This window comes from Chanos chanos, chromosome 2, assembly GCF_902362185.1.
Source record: "Chanos chanos chromosome 2, fChaCha1.1, whole genome shotgun sequence".
Classification (NCBI taxonomy): Eukaryota; Metazoa; Chordata; class Actinopteri; order Gonorynchiformes; family Chanidae; genus Chanos; species Chanos chanos.
The window spans coordinates 27,921,272-27,933,723 of record NC_044496.1 but is presented as its reverse complement, the minus strand read 5'-3'; the positions used below and the strand labels follow the sequence as shown (position 1 = coordinate 27,933,723).

At 45.0% G+C, this 12,452-nt stretch overlaps 1 protein-coding gene across 2 annotated transcripts in view; it reads left to right on the top strand.

Annotated features, from left to right (window-relative positions):
- The first annotated feature begins 246 nt into the window (after positions 1 to 246).
- The window catches only part of aplp2 (amyloid beta (A4) precursor-like protein 2), a 48,747-nt gene continuing 36,541 nt past the window's right edge, over positions 247 to 12,452 (top strand). For both annotated transcript variants that reach the window (XM_030766894.1, XM_030766895.1), the window contains exon 1: positions 247 to 517. In XM_030766894.1, coding sequence (XP_030622754.1) covers positions 446 to 517 — 72 coding nt within the window. In that variant the 5' untranslated portion in view covers positions 247 to 445. The remainder of the gene's footprint in view (positions 518 to 12,452) is intronic.

Sequence of the window (12,452 nt, the reverse complement as noted above, 5' to 3'; positions counted from 1 at the left end):
ATCACATTCGAGCAAGTCAAGCATGGACAGGCCGTACACGTAAAAAAATGTGATCTCATTCTCTCATTATTGCTCATTTCGAAGGAGTTTACGGTTATCGGAGTTTTACCATATGTGTTAAAGTGATGACTTCATTTCCGGTATGTCTTTCATCAGACGCCTGGTGGCGCACTTTGGTAGTTTCTTTCTAAGAGGGTGGTGATTAGAGGACAGAGCAGGCATAGACGAGGTACATTCCACTATCCGACAGGACACACGCAGTTGGTGGGGCTGCACTCGGCATTGCTCACGGGAAAACAAGAGACATTGGACTCAAATAGCTCTTCGAAAGAGACAGTCGCGAATTATATGTGGACCAATCTAACTGTTTCTCTGTGTGTGGAGTTTATTAAATAACCCCAATTTGAGGGTAATTTCAACGTAATATAAACGGAGACCTTAGAAGATGGGTGCACTCCCTGCTTTATCTGTCCTCGTTCTAGGCATCGTAGTTCCAGGTCTGGCCGGATATATCGAGGTAAGTACGCTGCAAAAGCATTCGAGCCAATTTAAGTATTTAAAGGATGTTTTCTGTTCAGCTGGAGGGCTCTGATGTAACGTCTTCTTCAGTTGGGTTCACTCAAAATGCTTTTCTTTCGTCAGTTAGTAGTCTACTGAACAGATTTTACTTGTGGCAAACATTCTGTGGCTATCGACAATTTGAAAAACACTCAAAACGCCCCGAGAAACACCATACACCTTAGTTTTCCTAATGGAAAGCAGCAGCCCCACTAAATTATCGTCTGTTTTTACCTTGAATATTCCACTGACATAAAACTAATCATGTCAGACATGTCGTGTGGCAAGGGAAAACTGGGAAACGACGCTCCGTTCATCTTCACATTGGTCAAACCATATTTTGTTGGTAGAATGTCCAGTTCGTCGTATGACATTGTCGGATGTCAGATGTATCACACGTCAGTGGACTTAAACAGTACGATTTCCCTTTTTGCGGAAAAAAATAGAGTGCGTATAACTGTTAGGGATTAGATGTTCGAGCGATCCTCTTAACTCGCTTGCTAGCTTCCACCTATGGGACATGGTCAGCCGTGTCGTGCGCCAAGAATATTCTGTGCTGTGGGAGACCAGGCGCTGATCGATGTAATATTGCGGGAATGTGACATATCAGAATCACCACAGCGAGCGTTTGATTAGAGTTAGTATTGACACAATATTACATGTAATTCAAAATGTTATGTAGCCTTTGTCTTCAGCTCGCCTAAAATCATTTTGATTTTGGTAGGATCAAAACATTTAAGCAGGTCTTTGACATTCCCGGCTGAACGAGAAACAGGCCTATCCGTGCACTGCTCCCATTCACTTACAGACCACTGTGATACTTTTTTAGAGATCCAGTTTAAAATATATCGTAGATATTTTGTTTCCCCCTCACAGTTAAAGTATACATTACTCATTGTTGTACCCTGCTGAATGGCACCGCTGCAGTTATCAACGCGACTGCCGCGGCCCGTAATGTCGCCGTATTAGCGCAGTCACGTCTCGGCGTAAAATAGTTATCTATCTATTAAACGGTTAAATCTACCTCGAGGCATGTGGCACACCTAGTTATTAAACAAACTGCAATAACCGCATCATCGCAGATGTAATGACACACTCTTGAATTAGGATGTAAGGGAGGAAACTTCTAGCTTGTAGCCTACATTTCCAAGAAACACACCGCACAGTTACGTTAATGTTTAATTGGACCAGTGTTTGGGTTATCTCTCGGTAACATTTTCGTAATAGATAATTAAAGAACCAGACTGGCGCACGAAAGGTAAATTTCAGTGACACTACGCCAAAGTGGTATGTTGTATCCTAGAGTAAGGATTTCTAACAGTTAACCGGATTCGTAATAATTTCATTCACGCACTTAGTTACAGCCGACGGTTTCTCTCATCTTTCACTTGGAACTGAATTTAAACACAGCCATCTTGACATTGCTGTTGTTAAATGTTATTTTTAGATTCAGCGGATGTGTCGTGCGATAAAAGCGCCTCGGATTCTTTGTGGAGTCGAATACGGCCATCGAAAGAGTAGTGTACAGACAGCCGGAGAGGATATTGGTTCTCTGATTTGCTGAGTGAATAGTCTGTGGGACCTTGAACTCGATTTATCACCTGTCTGCTGAGGTTCTGCAGTGATGCACTGCACAAGGTCTCTTCAACTAATATGAAACTGACACAGTCGTAATCTATCAAGACGACGCTGCATGGGCCACAGTCATATTTCCCTTTCCCCTCTTTGGAGTGCTGACCAGGTGTCTCGCGATTACTTTGTAGCCTAGCATATTTATGTCAGCCTTCCTTTCGGACTGTCTTACCGAATTTTTGTGTGAGGTGGTGTTTATTTGATTGAGGATTGTGGGGAAAAAATAGTTTTGCTATTTTTGGACATTTTTTAAAATCAGTGTCTTATATTTTGATCCCATGTTGTAATTTCTGGTGGAGGATAAGTTACCAAAGTGTTTGGCTTCGGATTTTGTTTAATTCAAACCACTCGACTCGACGGTATCTGATTCTCCTCTGCCTGAAATGTGATGGGCCGTACATTACGCAGTAGTTACAGTGGCCTCATTGCAGTGACCATTCTGTGATCCATTATATTGCATAGATTTCAGTTTCTGATGTGGCATATTGAAAAACAATGGATTCTGTAGGTTAAAAACAAATTAAACTGAATCTCTGTCAAAAAAAGAGAGAAAATCTCAGTTGTTTTAAAACGTTTTAACCACAGTCTCATGGTGGGGCCAGGCACAGACAGACACAAGTCAGTGTGGGAAAATGCAGAGGGATAGAAGAGATGGAATAGCTTTTTCACTTCTGTTAACTCAGCACACGCTCTCTGTCATTTATTATTTCCCCCGTTGTTGTTTTTTCTGCTCCTCACGTGTCTCTGACAGCACAAAGTTATTTCTTTTATATAACAAGGGTGGCAGTAGGATTCTGAACTAAACTAAATAAATCTTTATTTATTCATTTATTTATTTATTTATTTTTGCAAATCTTAAATTACTGGAAGAAAAGCAAAGAACTCCATTAAATATGCTCCTTTGTTTGGGCTCCTCACATATTTTTATGACTCTGTCCACCCCAAAACACTACAAGAGGTTGAATTTTTTTTTCCCCAGATCATTTTTTTCTGTGGTGGTGGTCCTGTCCTAAGAGTTATCTCAGGGGAGAATGTGTGTGTTCACTCTGTCTGTGCCATTGTCATGAGCAGGGAACAGAGAGGAAGCCCAGGGCTATACCAGGGCCCTGTAAAGACAATAACACAAGTCTGTTTTCTGTCTGCCTTTAACCGGGTGGAGCTGGGGGCTACGTTGTGCTAGTCTTTACCACTGCACCACTCTGGACATCACGACGTTCCCTCTCCCTCTCTATCTCTCTCCCTCTTTCTTTCTCCCTGTGTGTGTGTGTGTGTGTGTGTGTGTGTGTGTGTGAGACATATTAGAAGAGACAAGACAACACAAGTCAGCATATGATTTGACTGTCAGCCCTGTCTATATCTCCATCTATTAAACACTCACTCTCTCTCACACACACACACACAGAAAAGTGCTCTTGCCCATCAGTGGCATGCTAGTTCAGCTCTTGCAGTAGGACAGAATGTGTCTGTTTGAGTGTGTGAGAGGGAGAAAGAGAGTATGGTTATATTTGCATTTGCACTTGGGTGACGCTGTCTGCAGCCTTGTTTGCACACAGTGCATATGAATGCAGGCTTCCCACTGGTCGGCCATGTCAGGCCTCTCTGAAGGGCATTTTTGCCTCAGTGCAAATGCATGGCTCCCAGTGAGGGCCCATTGTGTAGCTCTGCATGAAGAGGAGGCCTCTGGGTACAGGGTGCCAGGTGTGGAGCTCTTAACATGTACTGTAGAAACAGAGACAGAGGGACATAAAGAAAGAAAGGTGACAGACAGCTGGTGAGGGGACCATCACAATGTCATTGATTATCCCTTTCTTGGCGATCACTTTTCTCACTCTGCATTTAGCATTATAATGCTATTGTTTTCGCCTTCATCTTTGCCCTGAATGTCCCAGTCAGTGGAAGGTTAGCGGTTTGATTCAATTTGTTATTTAACTAGGGTTGTATTATGTTGAGTGGCTGGGCTCTTTTCAAGGCTGTTTTTAAGACCTTGGGTATAATGGAGTTTGAGACAGGGGCTTTGCTTCATAAAGAGACGAAGCTCCGCCTTCTTGTTCTCGCTCTTCTGTAGGCTTAGTGATAATGAACACATACTCAGTTGTTTGAGCAGTTACATTCTGCCTTACCACAAATCCTCTTAGCTATAAGAAATGTCCAGGGCTGAGCAGTGTGAAGGAGCCATTGGGAAGGGAGATAGAGAGAGAGAGAGAGAGAGAAAAAATAAAATCTCACTGCTTGTGAGATTTGACTACTCTTCCAATATAACTACCCTTCCAATATTACTCACAGGCAGAATCGCTCTTTGACTGCCACACCTTCACGTGTGTGAACATGCCCTGAGAGCCTGCGTGCTGAGTGTTCCCTTGTCAGCGTGCTCTCGTCTAATTCTTGTTGTGATTCGTGGTTTGTTAACAGTTATCCGCCTGTTATCCCCTGACTAATGTCTCATTTCAGTTCTGAGCTTTGGCTGCTTCCGTTTGACTTTCTCCACTCGTTCAGTCTCTCTCTCTCTCTCTTTTTTTAAAAATTTTATTTTACAACATGCCAGTCTCCTCATTCTTCTCTCTCTCTCTCTCTTTCTCTCTCTCTCATTGGTACATCATCATCACGGTTTCTTTGTCTATGCATGTCTGTTGGAGTTCGGCCATCTTCAGCCATGCACTTGCTGCTGTCGGAGAGGTTGAAAGATGGAGGGTTTGTGAGGCGAACCCCTATTCGCACACTCTGAATCTCCCTCTCCTGGGCTCTCTGTTCGCTCTAATTATCCTCAGCTCATTCAGCCATTTCCCTCTCTCTCTCTCTCTCTCTCTCTCTGTGTCCTCCTACAGCTCTGCTCATCATAAATTTAGTCTTTCTTCACAGTTAAAGACAGTCTGCTGCAGGGAACAAAGGGATTAGTGTTTTTCCTCCTTCTCTCTCTCTCTTTCTCTCTCTCTCTCTCTCTCCTTGTCTTTCACTTTATCCCTGCCCCCTCTCTCAAATGCCCTTTCATTTATCATTACTGTTTTTTAGGTCATACTATTTGTTTTTTATGTTTATTCTGTGATGAAATAGAAGCCCACCCACCTAAGACCCCTCACATTCATATTTGTTCTAGTTTGCCCTTCTTTGGTCCAGACTCATACACAGAGGAGCAGAAAAACAGCGCAGCTAGATGATTGCCTGTGAATTTTCTCTGTTTACTTTGAGATAAGTGATGGAATGCAGTCCTCGTCCTTTCAAAAAGCAAAACAGTGCAGGTCAGGACTGTCATGTTTTTCTCCGCTTCCTTCGTATGGATTCCACATGTCTCCGGGCAAGGGGCGCTTTTCCATTCAGTGCCGCACAATGGCTCCTAAAACAAAAGGACTTAGCATCATCGTTCTGTTCAGCCAAGCTATCTCATCAAACAACACAATAGACCAATTCCCAATGTTCGCCCTGGGCACTCTGCCCCCACACTTTTCATGGAAAGCATGTTTTAATCTCTTTTCATTTTGCACTGTCATTTACTCAAGACTTGAAAGAATGGTGTAGCTCTCTGGTTTCATGTACACTCTGGTGTGAGGTCTCCGTGACAGTTGTGTTGTTGTTATTGTTTTTTTTTTTGTTTTGGTCAAATACAGAGCAGAAAGAGATGCAAGATATCACTGTACAAAGCCTGCCCCCTCTCTCTGGCTCTCTCTTTCCCTCTCTTCTCCACTCCTCTCTTTCCCCTGCTCATCTGTTTTTCACTGCTTGCTTCAGTAGCGGTTGCAGGGTAGCCCGGTGAGTCATGGCTCCTGCCTGCTTTTCACACGTGAATAAAATATCTGCACTTCTATCTGGAGTACCTCTGTTCTGCGCTGCCTGTGTGTGTGTGTGTGTGTGTGTGTGTCTCTCTCTCTCCTTCTGCCTTTCTGTTGCTGTGTTTGAAGTCCGTGTGTTTTATGAAGGTGTGTCCTAGTCTGTGATGTTGTGTGTTTGTGTGTTGGTCTCTGTTGTTGGTTTTGGTCTCAAAGGGACTAGCCTGACTCTCTGTCTCTCTTGGTCTCTCTCTAGCTTTTCTTTTCTTCTATTCTCATTCCATTTCTTCTTCTTTCCCTCCCTCTGCTGGTTCCTATTGTCTGTTGGATGTTGGATATGAGTTGCCTCAACAGTAGCTGTGTTTGCATATGCATACGTGTGTGTGTATGTGTGTGTATGGATGAGTGTGAGAATGTTTGTTCAGGCTGATGTGGAGTGTGCGTTCCTCTCAGAGGATTGGTGACTCATCGCCCTGGTCTGGGTGAACCCACAACACACACACACACACAGACACACATACACATTAAGTCTTTTCTAATGCGTACTGGGCCAAGGCAATAAAAGAGGTGAATAAAAGTCTGGGCTGTTTGGAACCACTGAACTCTGGTTTGAATTGTGTGGTGTGTGTTTGGCTTCTCTTCAAAAGCTTGAATACACACAAACACACATTTGAAGCAGGGGTTTGGGGAAAGGGGGAGATGTTTATTTCTTCTTTTCTCTTCAACCTAACATCTTTCAAGGGCTTTTGCTTCAGCTCCCATAGCAAGATTTCACAGTGTCTTGGCCATGTGAGCTTGTTATGACTGGGGAGCTAGTGTGTGTGTGTGCGTGCGTGTGTGTGTGTGTGTGTTTGAGTCATTGCCTCTCAGGGTACATTTAGCTTAGGTTGATCTGGCGAAAAAAACCCAAAAACCTGCCTTTGTTTGTGTAATTGTTTAAATGTTTGGCCTGGAGTTTGGCCTAGAAAATAAAGCCTTTGTTTCTGCACCTACTCCCTGGGTCTCTCTCTCTCTCTCTCTCTCTCTCTCTCTCTCTGTGAGCCCAGGTAAGCTGTACCTGGCACTGTTTGGTATGAGGGCTCAGGCGTGCAGAGTGTTGCACAGACTGGCACAATGCTGATGTTTCTGTAATGGACTGTTTTCACTCTGCTCTGCATAGTACAGCAGCAGTTGCCTGGAGCCCCAGTGACACACACACACACACACACACACACACATCCCACCACGCCCTGAAAATGAATCTGGCCTCCTGTATCTGAGTGATAGAAACCCAGGATACATCTTTCTCTCTCTCTGTTTTTTTCTTTTTTGTGAGGAGGAAAACAGGGGAGGAGAAATGAGAAGAGACAGGAGCACCACACTGTAATATTATACTCCCAGAGAGAGAGGGAGAGGGAGAGAGAGGGAGAGAGAGGGAGAGGGAGAGAGAGAGAGGGAGAGAGAGAGAGAGAGAGGGAGAGAGAGAGAGAGGGAGAGAGATAGAAGAAGAGGGCTCACGTTTCCGGAGTGTCATCTCTGTGATGGTGCTGTTAGCAGAGTTAGCACTGATGCAGCAGTTTTTCCTTTTTTTTTTTGCAGCAGCAGAGAGGATACATTGGCTGTGAAGACAAGCGTCAAGGCCAAGTTCCCCACATGTCTCCCCACCTGGGACACGGCCAAGGACACACTGACACACCTCCAGGGAGAGGAGTGGTCGTATATATAGATATATACAGACATGTAGTACAGTACTCGGTCTAAACTGATCAAACCTACACCCCCAAGTAAAGTACGCGGTGGGACGGTGGAATAACTTCCACGTTCAGTGGTGAATGTTTTGAATGCAGAGGTCAACAGTCTGTCAGGTCATCATGATGGATTTCATGTGACTGATCATTGTCCTTAGACAAATCCAGATATTAAATTGTTTTTTTTTTTGTTTGTTTAAATGACAGGGAGTCTCACGTAATCCACAGACGGAAACACAGGAAGAGCAGGACTCAGGAAACATATTCCTCTGTTTCTACTGCTGATTTAGTGCTTTTTTTTTCTTTCTTTCTTTCTTTCTTTCTTTTTTTTTTAATTGGCTCACGGCTGTTGGGGTTATGTTTTTGGCTTCGTGTATGTCATGGTTATGACTACAATAGAGATGACACAAATATGAATTTGATATATATTTGCCTTGATGTTTCATGAAGACAGAGGGTTGAGATAAAAGAGTGAAGGGGCCTTAGGGAGAAATGTGCAGACTGAAGACAGGGAGAGATTTACATGAAGGGGCTTTCGGGTGATGTAAAAAAAAAGGCAGGCCTCACTTGTCCTCCTCCTCCACAGAGAGTGGTGAACGAAGAAGTGCTGTTGTACTGGGGAAAGAACAGTGTGAGAGAGGGGGAAGCAGAAAACAACAACGTGAGGTAGTGAAAAGAGAGTGCAGGTGCAAAGCGCTATGCCGTGGGAGGACACAAACACTCAATAACATACTACCTCACTCGTTCTCCAGGGACAAGGACACAGCTCCAAGCCCTACCCATGGCATCTTCTTCTCCTCCGTCGTTGTTCTCCTGTGCATACCTTCCCCTCAGATCTTCAACTGGGTTTTATAAATCGTACGTCTACTCCCTCTGACCAGGAAGCAGCGTACGAGGTCTTTCAGCACGTCCTACGGGCATTGGGAGCAGCGTTTATACGTGCTCAGAGAAAGAGAGGGTGTGTGTGTGTGTGAATACTCTTGCGTGTTCTTTAGATATTGTATTCGAATCTCAGTGTAATCGGTGTCGAGCGTCAGCACAATTGAATAGGCTACTTAATATCAACGTACACATAACACACATTAAACTTCTTTGAACTTCTTCTTAAACTCGGATCGACCTTGTCTAAAACTTTGAGTGTAACTATTTTGTGTGTGTGTGTGGAATACAGAAAGCAGCGCGCATAACATTAACGGAAGGTAGTCTCGTGCATCCACGCTCGGTCCATTAGAGGCATGGATAAACCCATTATCATCCGGAAAGCTAAATCACTTCATTAAAGCATACTCTAATGATCTTCTGTAAAAAGATCATTTTATTGAGGATGAGAACGAGGGGTAAATTATCCTAGTAACGGCCTTCCCGTGGCATCGGTGCAAACGCGAGGAAACCGGGTGCGAACCTAATTGTGTTGTGCTAGGACACGATGACTCTATCATCAATTAAAATGGAACAAGAAAATCTTTTTTCCTCTGTCGGTGCAACAAAGATATTTCTAAATAATTGTTGCATTATAAATTTAAATGCCGTTCATTTGTCCCGCGTGTTATTAAAACAAAGTTCGTTCTGCGCTCATTAAAGCGGCACATCAGCACCGTCGGGAAACAGTAGTGAAAGAAACAGCGATTTTCTTTTTTCATTGTGGAGGTGTTGGCTTTTTTCACCTAACCAAACGATCAGTCTGTGTTTCTGCTGGAGCACTGAGTCGCTGTCTCTCAGTGGGCAATACACTTGAGGGAGTTCTGTGTCAGTCTTTCCTCTTACTGTGTGTGTGTGTGTGTGTGTAGCTGGGTGGGTCTTGCATGGCCCCTTGGAGACGGACAGGCACGACACGACGCAATCTAGAGGGCCCAGCGTGCCTAGTTTGAGTGAAAGGAATACAAGCAGAGTATGAGCACATTAAATTAAGCCTACAAATGAGAGGTCTGTCTCCTCTACCACCCCCAGAGACAGCCCGTATAAAAATACTTTGTCTCCATCTTTCTCTCATGGACATGCGTTCGCCCTCAAGCACTCTGTAATGCCATTGTTCCAACCATGGCGTAATCAGTCTCTCCCTCTCTCTCTGAAAGATAAGCATATGCACGTAACCTACATCAGTTTTCTCATGGGGCTAAAAATTATTGTCTTATATCCACATCAGACACTTGAGGGAAAATGGAAGCTTGTTTGTGTGTGTGTGTGTGTATGTGTGTGGATAGTTGGGGGGATGGCAGCGTGTGAGTGTGATCTGTTTTTCTCCTGTTGCGTGGCGTCTGTTGGAACCACAGGGGGTGGATCAGCGAGGTTAAGTGATCCATTTCACCTCGTCCTTGGAGATGGCAGCAGCAGGGCAGGGTGTTTGAGACTGGAATATGGAGCCAGCTTTGTTTTCGCACAGTCATATATTGGGCCACTCCACGGGTGTGTGTGTGCCTGCATGCGTGCATGTCACTGCCCTACCGTCAGTCTCTCTCTCTCTTTCTCTCTCTGTCTCTCTCTCTACTTCCCTCTCCAATCAGATTTAAAATTCATTTTTGGTTGTAATCAGGTTATGACCCATAATCAAATGTAAACACAGCCTGAGTGTGCCATTTAGAGCGGTGGACATAGAAAATAGTCTATCTCCTCCTGCCCCTGTTCTTCATCCCTGTCCCCGCCCTCCCTTTCTTTCCCTCTCTTCCATTCTCTCTCTCTCTCTCTCTCTCTCTCTCTCTCTCTGTCTCTCTCTCTCTCTCTCTCTCTCTCCCTCTCTCTCTCTCTCTCTGTCTTTTTGGTTGGTGCCTGTTGTGGCCATTGTTGGTTTGTTCTGATAAGAACAATTTCCTGTTGCCTGCTCCAGATATCTTCTTGCTGGTACACTCTCAGTCTTCCTCACATTTCCCCACCCGAGGAGAACAAACACGCTGATATTCTGTCCTTCAGACTGTTTCTCTCTCTCTCTCTCTCTCGCTCTCTCTCTCTCTCTCTCTCTCTCTCTCTCTCTCTCTCTCTTTCTCCCTCTCTCTCTTGTTCCTGTGCATTTGATCCCTCCAGTCGTTTGCTTGCTCAACAATTATCTGTTTGAGTTCCTCATTAGATTCAGAGTGCAGGCCTCTGAGAGAGATGGGGTCCTTTGCTGTGTGTGTATGTGTCACTGTGTCTCCTTTATCGATGTGTAGCTTGGCGATCCTAGAGTTACCAGTGTGCGTGGAGCTGCATTCTAATGAAACCAGAACCTTGGAGCAAGAAAATTAAAGTGAAGAGGGAGGGTGCAGCTGCAGGTTTGGAGAGGGGGGATGAGGGTGGGGGCCTAGACTTCCATGAGTGCCAGGTTATTTCTCAGAAATCCCTCAGCACAGAGATTAGTCCTCGGGCCTTTCAGATGGATGAGAGCGATTCACTCCTGTCCTCTGAATTCTGTGCTGTAAAGCAGAGTGCAGCACAGTGCTGACGCCAGCCAGGGCAGGAATTCAGCTGACTGCAAAAAACATAGCCAAAAAAACTGCATTTACTCAAATCTTAGTGTGCCAACTCTGTGCCACCTGCCCTGTTTGGCGCACACATGCGCACACACACGCAGACGCAGTCCTGAGCCCTAGCCCTCCTGGATTTGAGTGTCACTCTATCGCTACGTCCCTGGGGAGTGACATGCTTAAATAAATGGAGAATCAATGGCATATTTAATCATGATAATGCGTGTGCTAAGGCTGGGAACTTCTCAGCTCTCTGATCTGTGTGTGGCCCCGCTAGACTGGGGAGAGACAGAGAGAGGGAGGGAGGGGAGTAAGCAGAAGTTGTGAAAAGGTGATGAAAAACAGGACCTAGCTGAGCTCTGTTTAGTATGGTTTAGTTTTGACTTCTGTTTCAAAAATGGCATCAGAAAATACTCATGGAAAATATTGGGAGGATTTGCACAGGGGTCAGTGAACTGGTCTTTTAATTAGTTCCCCACAGAGAGAGAGAGGCCTGTAAGGGCTGCTATAGGCCTTCATAAAGCCGTAAAGTGAGAGGCAAAGTGACCACTTGTTTATTTTGTCTGTTTTTCAGGGCGTGAATGGAATGAGAGTTTTGGTCATTGTTCGGTCCTTATGGGACAAGAGCTTGTTGTGTTGGCTCTATTTTTACTGTTAACATCTGGTGTGGTGATGTCACAAGAGTAATCCACTCAGGGCCACGTGGACACTAAGCCTGGACAGAGACAAACAAGGGGGTCGTCCGCTCACATGGCACAGAGCGATGGGATGAGAGGCAGACAGGCAGGCAAAAAGAGACAGGATGAGGGAGAGAGACAGGCACAGGGCAATGGGATGAGGGAGACAGACAGGCACAAAGCAACGGGATGAGAGGGAGATGGGCACAGAGCAGCGGGATGAGAGAGACAGACTGGGAGGAAGAGGAATAGAGCAGAGAGCAGGAGCAGAGATTTGGTACTGTTGCACAGGTGTTACACATGGACAGACGGATAGTGGGTGAGTGAAAGAGTGTGTATGTGCGTGTGTGCATGTAGGGGTATGTGTCTGTGTGTTTGTGCATGTGTGTGTGTGTAGGGGAGGGAAAAACACAGAGGCACTGCTGTAGGGTGATGCTGCTAAGCTGAGAATTCAGATGGAAGTAAAGAGAACATGGTGAAGGGTTTGAGAGAGCTCTCAATGGCTGGCAAGAGAAAGGCACAGAGAAAGGAGGGAGGGAGACACAGAGAGAGAAAGAGAAAAGCGCAGAGAAAGAGAGAAAGGCAGAGAGAGAGAGAGAGAGAGAAGCACAGAGAAAAAGAGAGAGAGAGAGAGAGAGAGAAGCACAGAACAAAAAGAGAGAGAGA